This window comes from Gopherus evgoodei, chromosome 10 (assembly GCF_007399415.2).
Source record: "Gopherus evgoodei ecotype Sinaloan lineage chromosome 10, rGopEvg1_v1.p, whole genome shotgun sequence".
NCBI classification, from domain to species: domain Eukaryota; kingdom Metazoa; phylum Chordata; order Testudines; family Testudinidae; genus Gopherus; species Gopherus evgoodei.
In genome coordinates this window covers 83,316,370-83,332,674 of record NC_044331.1, presented here as the reverse complement: position 1 = coordinate 83,332,674, position 16,305 = coordinate 83,316,370, and the positions used below count along the sequence as shown (strand labels likewise).

The following is a 16,305-nucleotide window of genomic DNA, read 5'->3' as shown; positions in this document are numbered from 1 at the left end:
TTAAAGATTTGGATTTTACTCACATTCAGAGCCAAATATTGAGTTAAAGCTAAACTAAGCCCCACCCTAGCAGGTGATGCAGCAAAACCCATCCCAGGCCTTTACGGTGAGACCCCACCCATGTCTGCTGGCTCTATAGCAATGCAACTCACCTCAAACTTGCTCATGAACTCAGCAAAAATGCCAAAAAAAGATTCAGATGTGGTCACTTTGGAGTCTTCCCCAAAAAAGGACAGCACTTTGCTGAATTCCTCCATGGCCTTATGCTGCAGGTCATCCAGAGATTTTATAGTGGGATGGGCGCTCTCCAGGAAAGACTGAGAGGAGTGGTTTAAGGGAAAACTACACCATATTGTGGCAAGATCCTGAACAGATGTTGCTTAGAAAAGGGTGGGTTTTCATCTACAGCCCAACAAAAGGTCCCCTGCAACATGAGCACAGCAACTGTGGGCTGATAAACTAGTTAAAAAGAAACCCCCACACAAAAGAGAGTTTGTTTTGCACAGGCAACGTCTCTGCATCCATCTCCTACAACACAGGGAGAGACAACACCAAGAGCCTTCTGCCCACAGGGGAGTGGCTTCCCCCATGATAAATCTGCAAAGGCATGAACACTGGCAGCCTCACCGTGGCTCCATTGGGAACCCTCTCACCTCTGGGTCATAAAGGTGGAGTCCATACCATGCTCTTCATCAAATGGTGCCTCCTTACTAGATGGTTAGAATGCTTAACAAACACCGGGATAAAGAAAGCAGATAGCGATGTTTGTGATTTGCCTCTTTTACGGAAGGATACATTCATCACAATAGCAAATTTGTCCTCCTCAGCAGCTGGCATGTTGTGGCAAGCAGTCTCTATTTCACTGATGGTAGTTTGAAGGTCGTTGAGATCAGCTGTTAATGTTCTCTGATTGACTGAATAAGGAGGAGAGTTTAAAACAAAGTCATTAAGATAGTTCTGAGTCAGTGCTGGCTGCTGCTAAACCAAGAGCAGGAAAGTGAGATCCATAGGTCAAAAGCACACCCGGGGCTTTACAATGTGGTCTACAGCTGCCCTCATCTTTAATGCAGAGGTTCTTCTTGTGGATGTACATGTTCCAGCATGTGCTGCTCCCTCTTGACCTGAGTGACCAAGCTGCATTGCATTCTGGGTGAAGCCAGACCTCCAGGTGGGGACAGAGACATTCTTACTGACCTGTACCAGGTGAGTGAGCTACCTATTAGCCCAGAAAGAACTGGTGATTGTCAGGAGGAGACATGCAGAGAGCACTGGAGAGAAACTGGGTCTTGCCAAGTGCAAGAGGCCTGGGGGGTTCAACGGCAAAGGAGGAAGGGTAGTTATGGCTAAATGAGTACTTCGACGTGGGAGGGGAATTTAGTGAGTTTAGCCACAAAATGAATGGATGGAAGGAAGGATATTGACTGTTAAGGGGGGTGGGGGGGGAAGCACGAGCTGGTGAGAAAGATTTAGTAATAAAAGTAGAGAATTATTTTAAGAAAAGCTAGGTCAAGTGAGAGCACTGGGCAGGAATATTACAGGTGCAAACAGGCTAAGAGAAGAAAATTAAAATCTAGGGGCCTGAATCTCCTGTCTCTTACACTACTCCAGTTTTATGCAAGTGCAACTCCACTGATTTTGACTGAGTTACTTCCAAATATCAAGGAGAGAGAAGAGACTTAGGCCCCAGGTATGATATTCAGCATGTACATACTGCATGTTGGGCCACCACTGACACATGTGCATGACAAGCCAAAGGACCATGAGACCTTTCAATTATAACTCTGCAACACGTGCTGCTCCCACTTGTGTGATGCCTGCAGTTGGAATGGGAACTCCTTGGAGCAGGGTGTGGGGCGGCTCTGCATGTCGCTAAGGCACACAGCACAGAAACATTATTCTAAACAATCAAAGTGCTGGGATCTGTAATCATCACAGCCACCTTTGTCACACCTGCACGCCCAGGATCATGGGGCCTGCAGATCAGGTGTGGCTGTCAGGTCCCCAGCTTGGCTCTGATATGGCCCACAAGAGGCCTGTGTTTGAGATGCTTGTGAGCTCAGTACTGCTCCACCGGAGTTGTCCAGACATCTGGTCCTGACAGCGTGATGCCGATGAGCCATGAGAATGTCTGTGAATATTCAGTGTAACAACTGGGGCCTCATCTTCGCTGCTAAAAAGGTATGTTTTTCACCACAGGGTAATTAACATATGAACAATCCTGAGGTAAGAACACGGTCCAAGGCACTTGGTTTTACCATGAAGTACATTAGGGCAGGTCAGCACTAAAGGGTCTGGCTCAAAACCAAAGAAGATGCAAGGTCAATCACAACTACCACTGTATGGAATGTCTCCTTTGGGGTCTAGCGATTGCTGCATTGCCCAGTGGGAGAGTCTGGGCTGAGTTCAAATACACACCCCAGAGTTGGAACACTTCCCCCAAGGTATCTGAACTCCAAGCCTCCTGAGGCTGCTAAGCTGGGCTGGAAATCTCACAAGAGCAGGCTCCCTTCCAAGATCTCCAATACTTCCATCGGGCCAGAAACACCAGGGGCAGAACCTTCCTTATAGTATTATGGTATTTCTCCTCCACTGCTCACCAGGACATGGATGGGCCGAAGCGCAGCATAAGGAGTAACTAGTATTAAAATGGGAACAAATGTTTTCAAAACAAACACAAGAATGGACCATCTCTAAAAGGAACCTAACTAAACCCCCAGATCCAGATACTTCCATGCTTTATGGCTCCAGCCCATTGCTAGTTCTTATTTATCCAGGCTACTTTCCCTGTCTCTATTTGTGTCAAACTACTGCAGTTCATAGGCTATGCCTAATGGTGGCATGGAACCAAGAGGGGGGCACAGAGAGGCAAGGGGCAGGGGAGTCCTTCATCGGTCCTATATCAGGACAGGTTTCTCTGAGAATGCTACTTGTTTATTTACCTTTGGCAGCGAGCGGCACTGTAGGAAGGTCCTTGGCAAAACCTAGAAGTTCTGGGAAATGTTGGCTAAGCGATTTGGCAAGAATGTGCAGGAAAGTAGATTTCCCATCAACGGTCTTGGTTGTGTTCAGCTAGAACAAAGCAAAACAGGTAAGGAGATTCCTATACGGGAGGGTGGGTTTTTCACTGACCATTCAGCCTACATGTGCAGTTTCCAAAATACTGCCAGAAACATTCACGCGCCTCTGCTGGGATCACTCTGCACTCACGTTCACAGGAGCTCCCACCAGCAGCAGATGCAGCGGCACGTTACGGATTAATGTTTAAAAGCGGTCTTTAATGTTAACACAGTATGTTAAATCCAGATTAGTGAAATGGAGAAAATAGATGAAAAGTTTCCCCATGTTGGGGACAATGTCCCCTCTAATTTTTCCCACCCATGTGTAGATTGAATTTGGTTAGTTTCACCAATATGGAGGTGATGTGTGACACATCACCCTCATATAGGTGCACCTAACAAAATTCATGTGTGGGGGGGATGTAAGGCCAAGGGGTTCAGAATGTGCGAGGGGGCTCAGGGCTGGGGCAGAAGGTTGGGGTTCAGGGGTCTGAAGGGTCCGGCTGGGAGTGCAGGCTCTGGGGTGGGGCCAGGCAGGGCCACCCAGAGGATTCAGGGGGCCTGGGGTCTTTGGCAGTGGGGGGCCCCTGCCACCGAATTGCCACCGAAGATCTGGCACTTCGGTGGTGGGTCCCGGGGTGGAAGGACCCCCCCGCTGCCAAATTGCCGCTGAAGCCCAGAGTGGAAGAAGCTCCAGGGCCCCGGGCCCCACGAGAGTTTTCTAGGGCGCCCGGAGCAAGTGAAGGACCCTGCTCCAGGGGCCCTGAAAAACTCTCATGTGGCCCCTGCAGGGCCCGGGGCAAACTGCCCCACTTGCCCCCCCCACCCCGAGTGGCCCTGGGGCTAGGGATGAGGGGCTCAGGGCTGGGGCAGAGGGTCGGGCTGCAAGACGGGGGCCCTGTGAGTCTACCTTTGCCTCTGCAGCATTCTCTCTTTATGCCCCCTAGGTCACCAGCACACTTGAGCTGCATGAGGGCACAGACAGACACTCAGATGCTACAGCGATAGTTGTGGTAGAAGAACCTATACAGAACAGCAGGCCTTCTCCCAGGGGATGTCCATGATGCCACCACAGCACCATGATTTGCTCCTACCAACCTAGAAACTGAGTGTGAGTCTGAGACCCCCCACAGGGAAGCCCGCTGTGTCACCACCAGGGCCAGCTGCAGGCACCAGCCTAGCAAGCAGGTGCCTGGGGCGGCCAATGAAGGGGGTGGTGAGGGTGTGACATGTCTGGCCATTGGGCGGCAATTTGGCCGCGAGGCCGTCACCCCCTCTCTGAGTGAAGGACCTGCCACCGAACTGCCGCTGATTGCGACTTTTTGTGTGTGTGTGTGCTTGAGGTGGCAAAAACGCTAGAGCCGGCCCTGGTCACCACTGGCCCAGGCCTGCTTTATAACCCCTGCCTTGGCATCCCCACCCTGCCACTGACCTGCTCCCTTCAGGGGCCCTGAAATGGCCATTGCACTCAGAAGCTGTCTTTGGCAATACATCCAGCACCCTGGTCCCTACCCAAGCTCTCAGAATTCATCAGCATGAGAACAGCATGTGCAATGAGGACTGTTCCCGTTCGCCTTACCTCAGTGAGGAAGTTGATTTTAAAGCCTGTCGTTTTATTGGTCTTGGGCTGCCCGTTGTTCAAATAGTTCCCCATTGCCAGCACAAACTGCAAAGAGAACCTCCATGAGTGATCAGTCACCGAACCCTGTGCTGCTACGCTCCCTCCCCGCTTCCCTTCCCACTGTGCCTTGTGTCAGCTCCAGCCCAGCATATCAGGAACCCAGCAGGGAAGCTAGTTTTGGTGCAGCACCTGATTCACCGATAGAGAGCACCACTGCAGGATAAGCTGAGAAAACAAGCTTATTTCTGTGCCAGATCAGGACCTGATGTGCTTGCTTGGAAAGTTATGAAGGGAAACTGCAGTGATTCGTTACAAGGCATTAGACGGACGAATAAATGTTAAGGGCAAAATTTTGCCTGCTCTTTTTTGAATGCACAGTCTCTTCTTCACCCTGGCTCACCTGCACAGGAGCCAGGCACAGTCCAGGCAGAGCACTCTCTTGAGCTCTAGGCCCCGAGACTACCAACAGGCCAGCAGCATCCCAGCCCCACGGGGATGTGGTCAGTAAGCTGGGGTGTGGCAGTAGGTGCTGGGAGGAATGTGTGCTGCTCCTTTCAAAGACAAGTATAAGATGCACTACACAGCAGGCTCAGCACCATCAATGCTCTCAATCAGCTCTGGAAACTCTTCCAACTCCAGATCTTTTCCTTCCCTAATGAGGGCTACAAAACATACCACGTTGGCCATCTCCAGCATTAGCTATCTCTGAATAATGACTGTCAGGTATCAGAGGGGGAGCCATGTTAGTCTGGATCTGTAAAAAGCAGTGGCACCTTATAGACTAATAGAAGTATTGGAGCATAAGCTTTCGTGGATGAATACCCACCTCGTCAGACTGTGCAATCATTTCAACCAAACAGTCTTCAGATATGTAAAAGATGATTATACAGAGGATGGTGATCAATTGTTCTCCATGTCAGGCTGGATATTAGGAAAAAACTTTCTAACTCTAAAGATAGTTAAGCACTAGAACAGGGTGACTAGGGAGGTCGTAGAATCCCTGTCATTGGAGGTTTTAAGAACAGGCTAGACAAATACCTGCCAAGGATGGTTTAGTCCTGCCTCAGCGCAGGAGGAATGGACTAGATGATCTCTCAAGATCCCTTCCAGACAGATATTTCTCTGATTCTATGAATCAAGACATATGGCAAAAGGGTCATTTCCCCACCACATACATAACTCAGCTGAACTAATTCTGAGGCTGTGTCAGCTGTGGGTTGAGACAAAGTATGGAAAATGTTAGCCTAAAAAGCAACAGGGAGAGAAAGTTCTGAGTAACTGGGAAGGGAGGAAGGTGGGGAGGTAGAATGGAAACTGGAACATACCATTAACTACAGTGGCTGCTTCAAGCACATGCTATCATATTTACTAAAAATGAATTCTCCATGCAGTTTGTGGGAATACCCATCACTGCTTTAGTAGGTCTGTAAGAGCAAATAGTGTCTCTCTCAGCAAAACCTACCACTGGAGTTCCCAGCAGGTGTTCCAGTTTGATGGTCTAGAGACCAAGGTGGGTTATGCAGTTCCTACGTGAATATACAGGAACTAAGGAGACTTTCAAAGCCATTTGGGAGGTCTGTTATTTGCATGTTTGGTTACTGACTTGGAGGGGGCTTGCGCAGTCAGAGAGCTCAGTGGGAGTTACAGACAGAGGATTTTTCCTGCAAGATCTGCAATCCCACCTGAAGTTCAAATGGGAACTAATGGCCTGATCCATCGCATCTCACTGGCCAGGAGGCAGCTTCTTGCGTGATAGTTAATGATGTATTTGACCACTAACTCTGTACAGGCATGCATACAGGATAGATTGACTTTGGCTTGCAACTTGAGGAAGTAAACAGAATCTCCTTTGTCTTCTGCAGCAGTCTCCCTTTCAGGATCAGTGTTTTGGGTATGTAGGCCCTGCCCTGGGATCTGTAAGCCTGTTGTATAGGGAGCTGTCCTGTTGATCCAATAGCAAAGTGCCCATGCTCTTTGCTGCAGAAGGCCAAAGGGCTTGGATGCCTCTCTTTGAGGAGTGAATTCTTTACATGTAACCCTTTCTCCAGAGCCATGCTTTCCCTTCCTTTCTGTCCCTCTGACCCTTCACAGTGGGGCTGGGCAGTTTTGGAAATAGGCTAGGACCCCTAGGCCTGAGCCTTCAATAAAGTGCTCTCAATGCCTTTCATTAGAAAAGGCCCCTCACAGTCACTGGAAGATGATTCAAAACCTGTCATGAGAAGAAGACAGAGGAGCTAAAGGAAAGTGAGGGATCCCCTTGTTCAAGAGCTAGAGCCCACCCCTGGAGCTGTGTGAATTTCTCATATCTACAAGTTAATCTGCAGCCAGCTACTGGCTCCAGAAGGCTAACTAGGTGTGATTTGGGTTGCTGTGACAAGGTCATTAAGAGGATTAAACATTAATTTGGAAATGTCCTTTGTCACCTCGTGTTGTGTTTGTTTTACCAGTTTCTTCTAAAGCATACAACTGATAGCAAAGGGCAAATCTACAAGTCTCCTGCTCATTGGATCGGTCAGGAACGCGGGGGTAGGATGCTGCAGTCCAGGGCCAAGCTAGAAGCAAGGGAAGAAGGATTTTTTCCATCTGGCAAAAAATCTTTGGCTAGCTAGGACTTCACATTTGTCACTATGCTGCACACCATGGCCCCTCAGATGTTCACAGCGACTGCTAGAGTAGACCCCACATCCTCCTGCTCCAAAGCCCAAGGTCCTGGCCACTTGAGCTAAGGGAGAATCTCTTAGGCTTTGTAAACCCACATGCAGCCAGCCATTCTGCTGCAGAGTTAACGTGCAGCCAGCGGTCAATTCTACCGGAGCCCAGGGTTGGTCCTTGATGGAACAAACCAATAGCCTGGATTGGATCAGCGTGTGCATTAACTCTCTCCCAGCCCTTACACCAGCTAGCACAGACTGTACATGCTTTCCTGAGTGGTGGATGCTGGATGCCCCCCAATGGCTATTACTGGCAATGAGGTTTGTTCTCTGACCTCTAAGATCTTAGCCAGTTTCTTGCTGCTTTTCAGCTCCAGGGAAGCCTTGCAGATACACTCATAGCTGGCTTTGATCTCCTCTGCCTTCTCCTGCAGGGTGGTCTTACAGTAAAGGCTGCGTAGCCGGGTTTTATATTCTGGTACTGATAACATCTGAGAAAAAAGGGAGCAACAAATTACTGGGGTCACCCTTGATTAACTCCCTTCCCTTTCAGTTAACATACAGTGTTCCCTTTAATGCAGAATTTCCCTCTACTGTGAAACAGCGCTTGCCGGCCCTCTCTCAGGTATCATTGGGTAGCAACTGTGGGTAGTTTCTGATGTTTTTATCAGCAATCGCTTTCAACTCACTGCCACAGACTGGGTTTAATGCCAGTATCCACCAGAGAGTCTGTCACTAGGAAGAAATTCGCAGCTGGGCAAAACTACACAATCAAAGCTCAAGCTGAGTTGGTTGGTAGCACTGATTTGTCACAATTCCCATCCATTTATTGAGTGGTAACCAGATGGCAAGGGAGATTTGGGAGACCCAAGTGGCAAAGCCTGAGGTCGATACGCTTTACTTTGGTACCTGAATGCAGGGCAGTTCACAATGCCTGGTCACATATTTATATGTCATCAGCAAAACCAAAACTCAAGAGTAGATCTGGCCATTCCACTGAATACACCTCTGCCCCCTGCCCCCCACCCCAATAGTGCTGTGCATCCAATACTAACAAGCAGATCACAGAATTCTGAAAATCCTTTCCTCTTGGCATGGTGTTCCTGGGCTGTAAGCTTGAAAGCTGGTCAGCACATTGCATTATTTCCCTAAAAAAAGGAGCCAGCTCAATGAAACCTACTAACCATTAAGAAGAAATGCAACCCTGGATTCTGGAACTTCCTCCCTGACTCACTTCCACCCTCTCCTCATTAAACCAGTTCTTTTAAACACCCTCCTGCCAAGAGGCCTCTAAACCGTGAGTCTTGTCTCAAAAAAAACACTGGCAAATTAGACCAGAGAAAAGCTACAATTAAAACCAAATCCAGTTAATAATCCCAGAGGTGCCAAGATGTGAGCTAATCCTCCTTGCTCAACCACTGGATTCCCAGGTGCTTCACCTCCCTCCCCGGGGTCTGCATAATGTGGGTTTAGGCTGGAGGCTCTACAGGGTAGAGACCCGTGAGTGTAAAGGGCTCAGCACACTCTTGGTGCTACAGTTTTATACCTGATAACACCTGTAGCTATTTGATTTGATGCAGGTTAGTATGAAACAAGGTGCAATTATTCTCCTACAGCTGGCTGAACTGGCTGGATTTTCAGCAGGACCATCCCAATGACACTGCAGCACCCATGCCTTCCCCATGCCCAACCACATGGCAGTTACCTGCAGGACAAACTGGTCTGGCTCACTCAGCTTGCTGGGATTGTCCTGGTAGTTCTGGTACTGCTGGACCTCCTCTGCATCAGGTGCATACAGCAGGAGCTGCTTGATGTGAGAGGACTCCAGGCGATCGCTCTCCATTGTCATGAGAATTTGGCGCAGCTCGATGTGTGAGAGCTTGAGGTGGGCTATCAGGATGGCTGGGGAGGAGGAGGAAGGACATCAATTCAGGCACAGGGAGGAAGCAGACTCCAAAGGCTGGTACATTCTATATGAATTTTAGTGTCAGGGAAAGCTGCTGGGTGGACACCCCAAAGGGAAGCTCCATAGGGGCAGGAGGGCAGCCTCTTTGCCTCTCTGCTGAGACTATTGGCAAGAGGGCCACCTGAGGAGCTGTTTTGTGATGTGGACACCTGCCCAACAGGAACTGGGCCGGGACAGTTACATCTTTTCACCCAAACCACCAAACTGCCATCACATGGTAAGAACTTTCAGCCACTACCCCGATGGTCTGGATCAGAAGATGCGATCCAGAGGTAGGAGACTCCATTCCCGTTCCCGCCCCCTTTATGCAAAGTGTGTTTGGAATATGGCTCATTTACATATATCCAAGTGGAAGCAATGCAGGGGATTAGCCTGGGTGACAGAGCAGAAGCCTTCATGCATGTCAGGGTCTAGTCTCCCCATGGCGCTCCCCTAGGATTAATGAGATTCAGGTGCATGATAAAGTCAGATATCTAATGGTAACATTCTGCCTTGTCCTGCGTAGTGCACAGGGGATGGAGGACACATGAAGCCTTTTTCTCCTCTGCACCTCACTGCATTCCCATGCAGGAGCCAGGCAGAATGGTGATCTGTCGCCCTACTGAATGCTAGGCAGCAGGGCCAGGCTAAGTGTCCACTCGCATTCCTTGGATTCAAGGGAGAGTGGCCAAGTTGTCTGGGGTCACAGTCAGGCTCTCCCCACTCCACGTGCCTGCTTGTGCCTCATCCAGAGGCAGGCACTGGGGCAATGCACACTGATCCTTACTGAAGCAGTTGTAAAGATCAGCCGAGTGTGCTACCCTCAGGTGCTTCTGGCCACGTTCTGCAGTGTCCTCTGCTTTGCACCTCCTCCCCGCCTGCCACTCTCCACAATGCAGGGAGAAAAGACTCATTCCTGGGGCTGCCCCATTATCTGGAGTGCTATCCACCCTGCTCCATGCCAATGAGTCACATCCCATCTTTATAGTTCTCCTTCAAGCTTGTTAGCTTAGGCTGACTCTCTCTGCTAGCCTACAAAGGACACTGTATTGCAGTGGTCTCTATTGCCCTGTACTGATCACTGTACCCAGGCAAACTGGGATGTACCTATTTATCTTTGCTCTCTTTTTACCTTTCCAGCTCTCTATACTGCCAGGTACTGCCGTTCCATCTCAGGACCTGTTTAGGGTTTTGCTTCCACTCTGACATTTACTTACATGTGTTGTAGGCCTTTTTGTGAGACAAAATTTCAACCACGTCTTTCTTTTTAAAGGATTCAGACAACAGAGTTGGCTCTGGAAGAGAAACTGAAAGATTTAATCAGATGTAAGGATGGGCTCAGCTAACTCCAGCACAGAGGAAACTGCGCTGAAAACAGTGAGATAATGAATGAGAGTGAGGAGACATGATGCTTTGGGCACAGGAATGGCTCCGGGAATCCTTGAATTCTGAATTCAAAGATCTCCTGAATGGAAGACTCATGCTGAGCTGAAAAAGGTAAAACAAGAGGTGAGATATACAGAAAAATCCCAGATTGTTCCAGAAACTTAACTGGGTGAGTTAGTACCACCTTACCCTGCCAAAAAGCCTCCCAGACTAGCACCCTCAAATGACCCTCCAAAACCACTATGTTCCCATATCAGATTTACTACGTGAGCACAAAAATCCCACTCTGGTTTTATTCTTCTCAATTCAAGTGAGCCACAGACTGCCTTTCTAATGGTTAGTCATCACTTCCTCCCACACCCAGGAGAGCAATGAGAAGTTACCCATCCACCTTCCCCCAGGAGACAGACAGGTTATCACATCCCCATGCCCCACAAGAGATAGACCTGACCTTCCCCCACACTCTTTTTTCAGTTATGGAACTGATTTTCATTCATCAAAGGCTGCTCTGCTAGGAAGGCAGACCAGGGCTCCTAAGCTCATGCTTAGAGCTGAGCTCCACCTGGAGTTCTTTCTAGCCCATTCAGTGTGTGATTTGCACCCACAGACTTGGCCATTTCATAGACTATCAGGGTTGGAAGGGACCTCAGGAGGTCATCTAGTCCAACCCCCTGCTCAAAGCAGGACCAATCCCCAGAGAGATTTTTACTCCTGTTCCCTAAATGGCCCCCTCAATGATTGAGCTCACAACCCTGGGTCTAGCAGCCCAATGCTCAAACCACTGAACTATCCCTCCCCGTGGCATGTGCCAATATCCTAATATGCAGAGAACTGTAGTAATTGTGTACAATATTTAGATACAAAGTTATGCATGTGTTTTTGGTGCAGGTTCAAGCTGCTGGTATTTGAAAACCAGGCTCTTAATGATAAGGAAAAGAGGTTTTTGCATGTCAGCTTTCCCACGTAGGGCAGGAAGCTGAGATATAGCTGCATGAGAACCAGTAAGTGAAACTGAACATAGAAAGGGAAACTGTCCAGCTGAGTTTCACAGTCCCACTTGACTGAAATGCAGACAATAAACAAATAGCATCACTGGAGAAAATTATGGGAGATTTAAAAATAATCTCCACTTTAATAATCTGAGATGTTATTTAGTACTATGTGGAAGAATTACTGGTAGACCACTATATATGACTTCTGTGTTGACAGTGTCCCTGGAAATAGGCATTATCTCACTAATTACTTAGTTCTTGCACCATAAAGTGTTCCCTATCTGTTCTGTGCCAGCTTTGGGTTCTAGTGGCAGCATGGCTGTTCATAAGTGGTTTACTTACTTGCAGGCTTTTGAGTTCCAAAATGAAGCTCCAGGTCAAGGTATTTGACCATATCACTCAGTTTGTCATAATCTGAGTCTTCTCCAAGCTGCAGGAGGAGGAATACAGTCAGTAAGACCCTGTCCCAGGAGGAGATATCCATGCTGCACATCCCCATTCTGCGCTGCATTCCCACCCCAAAAGCCCTAAACTATGCAGCCCCAGAATGCCTAGAGGCAGATGCATTTTTTGTGGCATTTTCTTTATAGCCTGGCCCTGCTGCCTAGCATTTTTTGTGGCATTTTCTTTATAACTGCCCACTACAAAGCCATTGCAGACACTGGAGTCTATGGGATCATGAATTTCTCTCTTACAATGTCCTGGAATGGAGGTATTTTTTATATCAGAGTCAGACTACATCCCATGGGATCATTCTCTGTTCAGAAGAAAGAAAAGAACCTGGTGATTCAATCCTCCAGCATTGCTGCTAGCAGACAGTCCCATTGGAGTTAACTTAGCAGGTTGTATGACATTTAAATTAAAAACAATAACTCTTCAGCATGTTTCTTTGGCAAATATTATTTCACTAACGCATATGATGGGAATTACAGAAATCTCAAGGGCCTTTTGCATCCAAAAAAATCACTAAGCAGAAATACTTCATTCCCAGCCTTCCCCCACCCCCACCCCCTCCCAAAAAAAACAGGAGTGAGAAACAAATGCACAGGCAGAGTACTCCAAGTTAATTCATTGAATGAAATCACTGGGGGAATTAAGGATCCACATGAGAGACTGCCCAGTTGTTAATTTCTACATTTTCTAATGCTGTTTAGGGAGGAAAGTACATGGCTTGAAATTCAAGTCTCACTGAACTCAGCTTTTTCCAAATCAATTCAAAACAACTCAAATTCACCTCAATCAAGTCAAATCCTATCATTTTAGCTGAGATAAGGAGCTGAGTTCTGTGTCACCACCAGGGGGCGAATCACAGCCTGTCTGGCACAGGTCAATAATACTGTCTAATAAACATCACTTCTGGTTCTAGCCTCTCCTCCATCTCTCTGGTTATAATGCATCCATCCCTGTGATACCTGGGTACCATTCTTCTGCTTTCCAGCATGTTCACAATTTTAGCCCACCCCTGTGGATAAAACTGCAATTTCCTATGCCTGGTGATTGATGACAGCTCCTGCTCCCATTGACCAAGCCACATGGAGATAAAGGAATATTCCGCAGAGTGCTGCTCAGGCAGATCTTATTGGATACGTTTCCCAGTACTAATCACAGTTAACCTTTATGTGGTTCTTTGGGTTCTGAGCCAAACAAAGCAAGGATGAAATTAAGTGAGATGCACCATAAGAACTGCCACCTTGGGGTAGATAAGTGAGTCTCCCTGTTTCAGTTTCTTGCCTAAGGAGTGGCCATGCCCTGATACTCCAGGGGAAGGGAAGAACACCCCCACAGCATGCACCTGGCCAGCTGGAAATGCTGCTGCACATGGGTAAATCTTCTTTTCTGACCCCTATAGTGTAGGCCTTGGAGCCTGAGATTTGATAACTTGGATTGTTAACTTGGACGATGTAGCCGTCGGTGTAAGTAATGGACCCAATGTCATCCTTCCCTGACTGAGCCTGAGCGCTGTCACTCCAGTTGCTGGGTTCCATACGGTACCTGCCCCCAGATGGTGCCTTCCGAGTTCTCTACTTGCTCCCACCGCAGCCTTTTGACACTCATGTGGCTGGACTCACTCCTGCGATGTACGAGGCCCCGCTGCAGCAGGGGGGGTGCACACGGCACCGGTGGGGGAGGGGGAAGAGGGGGAGGGGGAGGAACTGGTTGTGAGTGACTCCCTAGCATTTTGGAGAGTGGGGAGCAGATATTTCTTGTGACCTCTGAGCTCAAAGTGACTGGTCTGGAGTCATGGAACTGCGGCGGGGGCGGGGGCGGACTGAGTGGGGGAGGGGGGATGTGATCAGACAGGGTGGAGTAGGTCAGAGAGCTCCCGTCATCGCTGCTGCTGATGTACTCGCTGGCACTGCTCATGTCATTGGTGACATAGCTTCCCTGGTCGTCATGGAAACTCATCTGATTTGGGAAAAAGAGAATGTAACTACACCATGAGAAAAGCTTCTACTCCCAGCCACTTGGCACAAAAGCCCGTCAAGGTACAGGCTAAAGCTCGAGTTAGCACAACTCGTCAGCTGTTAACATGACCACTCTGTAGTGTGGACGCAGGCTAGCACCTAGGACACAATTCACTGGGGAAGAATTCACAGCTTCCTGCAGTGCAAAGAACTATGGGTTGAGCCCTCACAATCTTAGTGCCTCACAGGAGGAGTGCAGCGCCCGTGTACGACCACTCTCACTCGAGCTAGGCTGACTGGAGAGCAGTAATGTAAGTGTAGATAACTTGAGTTAATGCCACAGTGCAGTCAAGCCCTGGGAGATCTCCCTGCCTCAGGATCGCAGTGCTTTGCTATACAGCACAGAACTCTTCTTCATTGTCCCCATCCAGCTACTTCTGCAGGAGCCTCCCAGAGATATAGTCACCAAGCTGCTCCCTCCTGCTTTCTGAGTGTGATGCGACTGTACCTCACTGATCATCCCAACAGGGAACCCAACCTGAGGGAGCCCAGGAGAGCTCTGAGCGCAGCCCTGTCCAGGTCCCCTTACTCACCTCCTCGTAGTCATTTTCGGGTGTGAGGAAGTCATCCACAATGGTGACCCTGTGTCCCAGCTGCTCACTCAAGGCGTCCAGGAAGCGATCTGTGTCCCGGCTGCGTGGGGGCCTGGAGAAGGTGAAGAGCTTCTTCCGTCGAGACAGGGGGCTTAGCGTGTAGTCCATGTGCTTGGGGGAAGGGGCAGGGCTGCTGTCTAGGCTGACATAGGGGTTGGACTCTGTGCTGCTGGGGGAGGGGATGCTGCTCTGTGGGTGGTAAAAGCTCTGCTGGGAGGGCAAAGGATCACTCTGCCAGGAGATCATCATCCCCGACTTCCGAACACCTGCAGGAAACAAACAGTGCTGCAGAGTAGACTCCTCCAAGCCTACATCTCATTTAAAAGCAGGGCTATGAACATTTCCTGTGGTCTAACACAGCCAGGAGTCACTGGAGCAAATTGTCTGTGTACAATAAAGCAACTTTGAAATAAAGGTGCAACCTGGAGAGATGATAGTTGCCAGCATGCAGTGATCTATCCTGATCTGAGCAGAAGCTGCTCGGATCAAACCAGAGCATGGCAACTCCCCACTGAAGATAAAGGTCACACTCTAGAACTTTATGGGCCCCCTTAGACTCATAGGCTGCACTGTTGCCTTCCTTAGCATAAAAAGTTGCTGTGATGTGGTGCACAGACCCAACACTGACCAAGAAGGGTTAATTAGAGCCTTTAGGTTCCATCAATCCTTCCCCAATATGCCTGTGACAGCTGTCAAGCCTGGAGGAGGGGTTAAAAGGCAGAAAGCCCAGCTCAGTAGCGGCTGACCAGCAGCGAGAGAGGACGTCTTGCGCTAGCTCCTTGAAAGAAGGAATGGGCGGGGCTAGGGGATATTTAGAGACTACATGAAGGAAGGTGTGGCTGGGGCCAGGATCTAGCAGTCTCTGGAGAGAGTCTCCCTGGGGGTAGGTAGGAACTGTTACACTGTTACACTACTGTGTTTTTCTTTTGGACCTGGGAGATTGTGCTTCTTGCCCTGCCCAAGCCCTGCTTAAGGTCAGAGTACGACATGGGGAGCCAACAGTTCCTTCACCCCCCTTCTTCCCCAAAGGGGAATACTGCCTGCAATAAACCTGTGTTGATTTCACCCTAATGGAGCCCATGCAGTAATTTGTCATGAGACCTCAAGTGACTTGATCCCAGGTGCAAAGAGAAATGTAACGTAATCCTGGGGCTGCATAATTAGCACCAAACCAGCATGTTGCATGTCATCGTACCAGCTAGAGCAAATGAACTGCCTCGATCCCAAAACCAGGAGAAAGCAAGCCTCTACCTGCAGCGTTTGCCTGATCTGGGACAGGGGGTGAATCTCTGTATGTGGGGGCATTAGCCATCTTTCCTGCAAAGCTGCCAATCAGGCGATTTTCTAACTCTGCGTAGACAGCCGACATCTGAAAGCAAAAAGGAAAAAACAACCATAAATGTCCAACTCTGGAAATATCTGAAAACCAGTGATGTAAAAGAGGAAGGCTCTGTGTCCAATTCCTGATCCCAACTGCTCTCTATTATTGATTGCATTAAAAAATCGCCCCTTTTTAAGGAGCATTTGACACTAAGGGAAGATGGTTCCCTCTTTTCTGAATGTCACACCATTCACTCTCTCTGATTAGGTTGTACC

At 48.8% G+C, this 16,305-nt stretch overlaps 1 protein-coding gene across 8 annotated transcripts in view; it reads right to left on the bottom strand.

The window, feature by feature from the left end:
• GRID2IP (Grid2 interacting protein) overlaps positions 1–16,305 on the bottom strand; it is a 103,669-nt gene that overhangs the window by 2,927 nt on the left and 84,437 nt on the right. For 6 of the 8 annotated variants that reach the window (XM_030576979.1, XM_030576973.1, XM_030576975.1 and 3 more), the window contains 11 exons: positions 15,961–16,078; positions 14,650–14,975; positions 13,644–14,057; positions 11,994–12,081; positions 10,491–10,580; positions 9,034–9,230; positions 7,664–7,819; positions 4,636–4,722; positions 2,940–3,069; positions 796–914; positions 153–317 (listed from right to left, as the gene is read on the bottom strand). In XM_030576979.1, the coding sequence (XP_030432839.1) occupies positions 153–317; positions 796–914; positions 2,940–3,069; positions 4,636–4,722; positions 7,664–7,819; positions 9,034–9,230; positions 10,491–10,580; positions 11,994–12,081; positions 13,644–14,057; positions 14,650–14,975; positions 15,961–16,078 (1,890 nt within the window). The remainder of the gene's footprint in view (positions 1–152; positions 318–795; positions 915–2,939; positions 3,070–4,635; positions 4,723–7,663; positions 7,820–9,033; positions 9,231–10,490; positions 10,581–11,993; positions 12,082–13,643; positions 14,058–14,649; positions 14,976–15,960; positions 16,079–16,305) is intronic. The other 2 variants (XM_030576977.1, XM_030576978.1) reach the window with 1 other exon arrangement.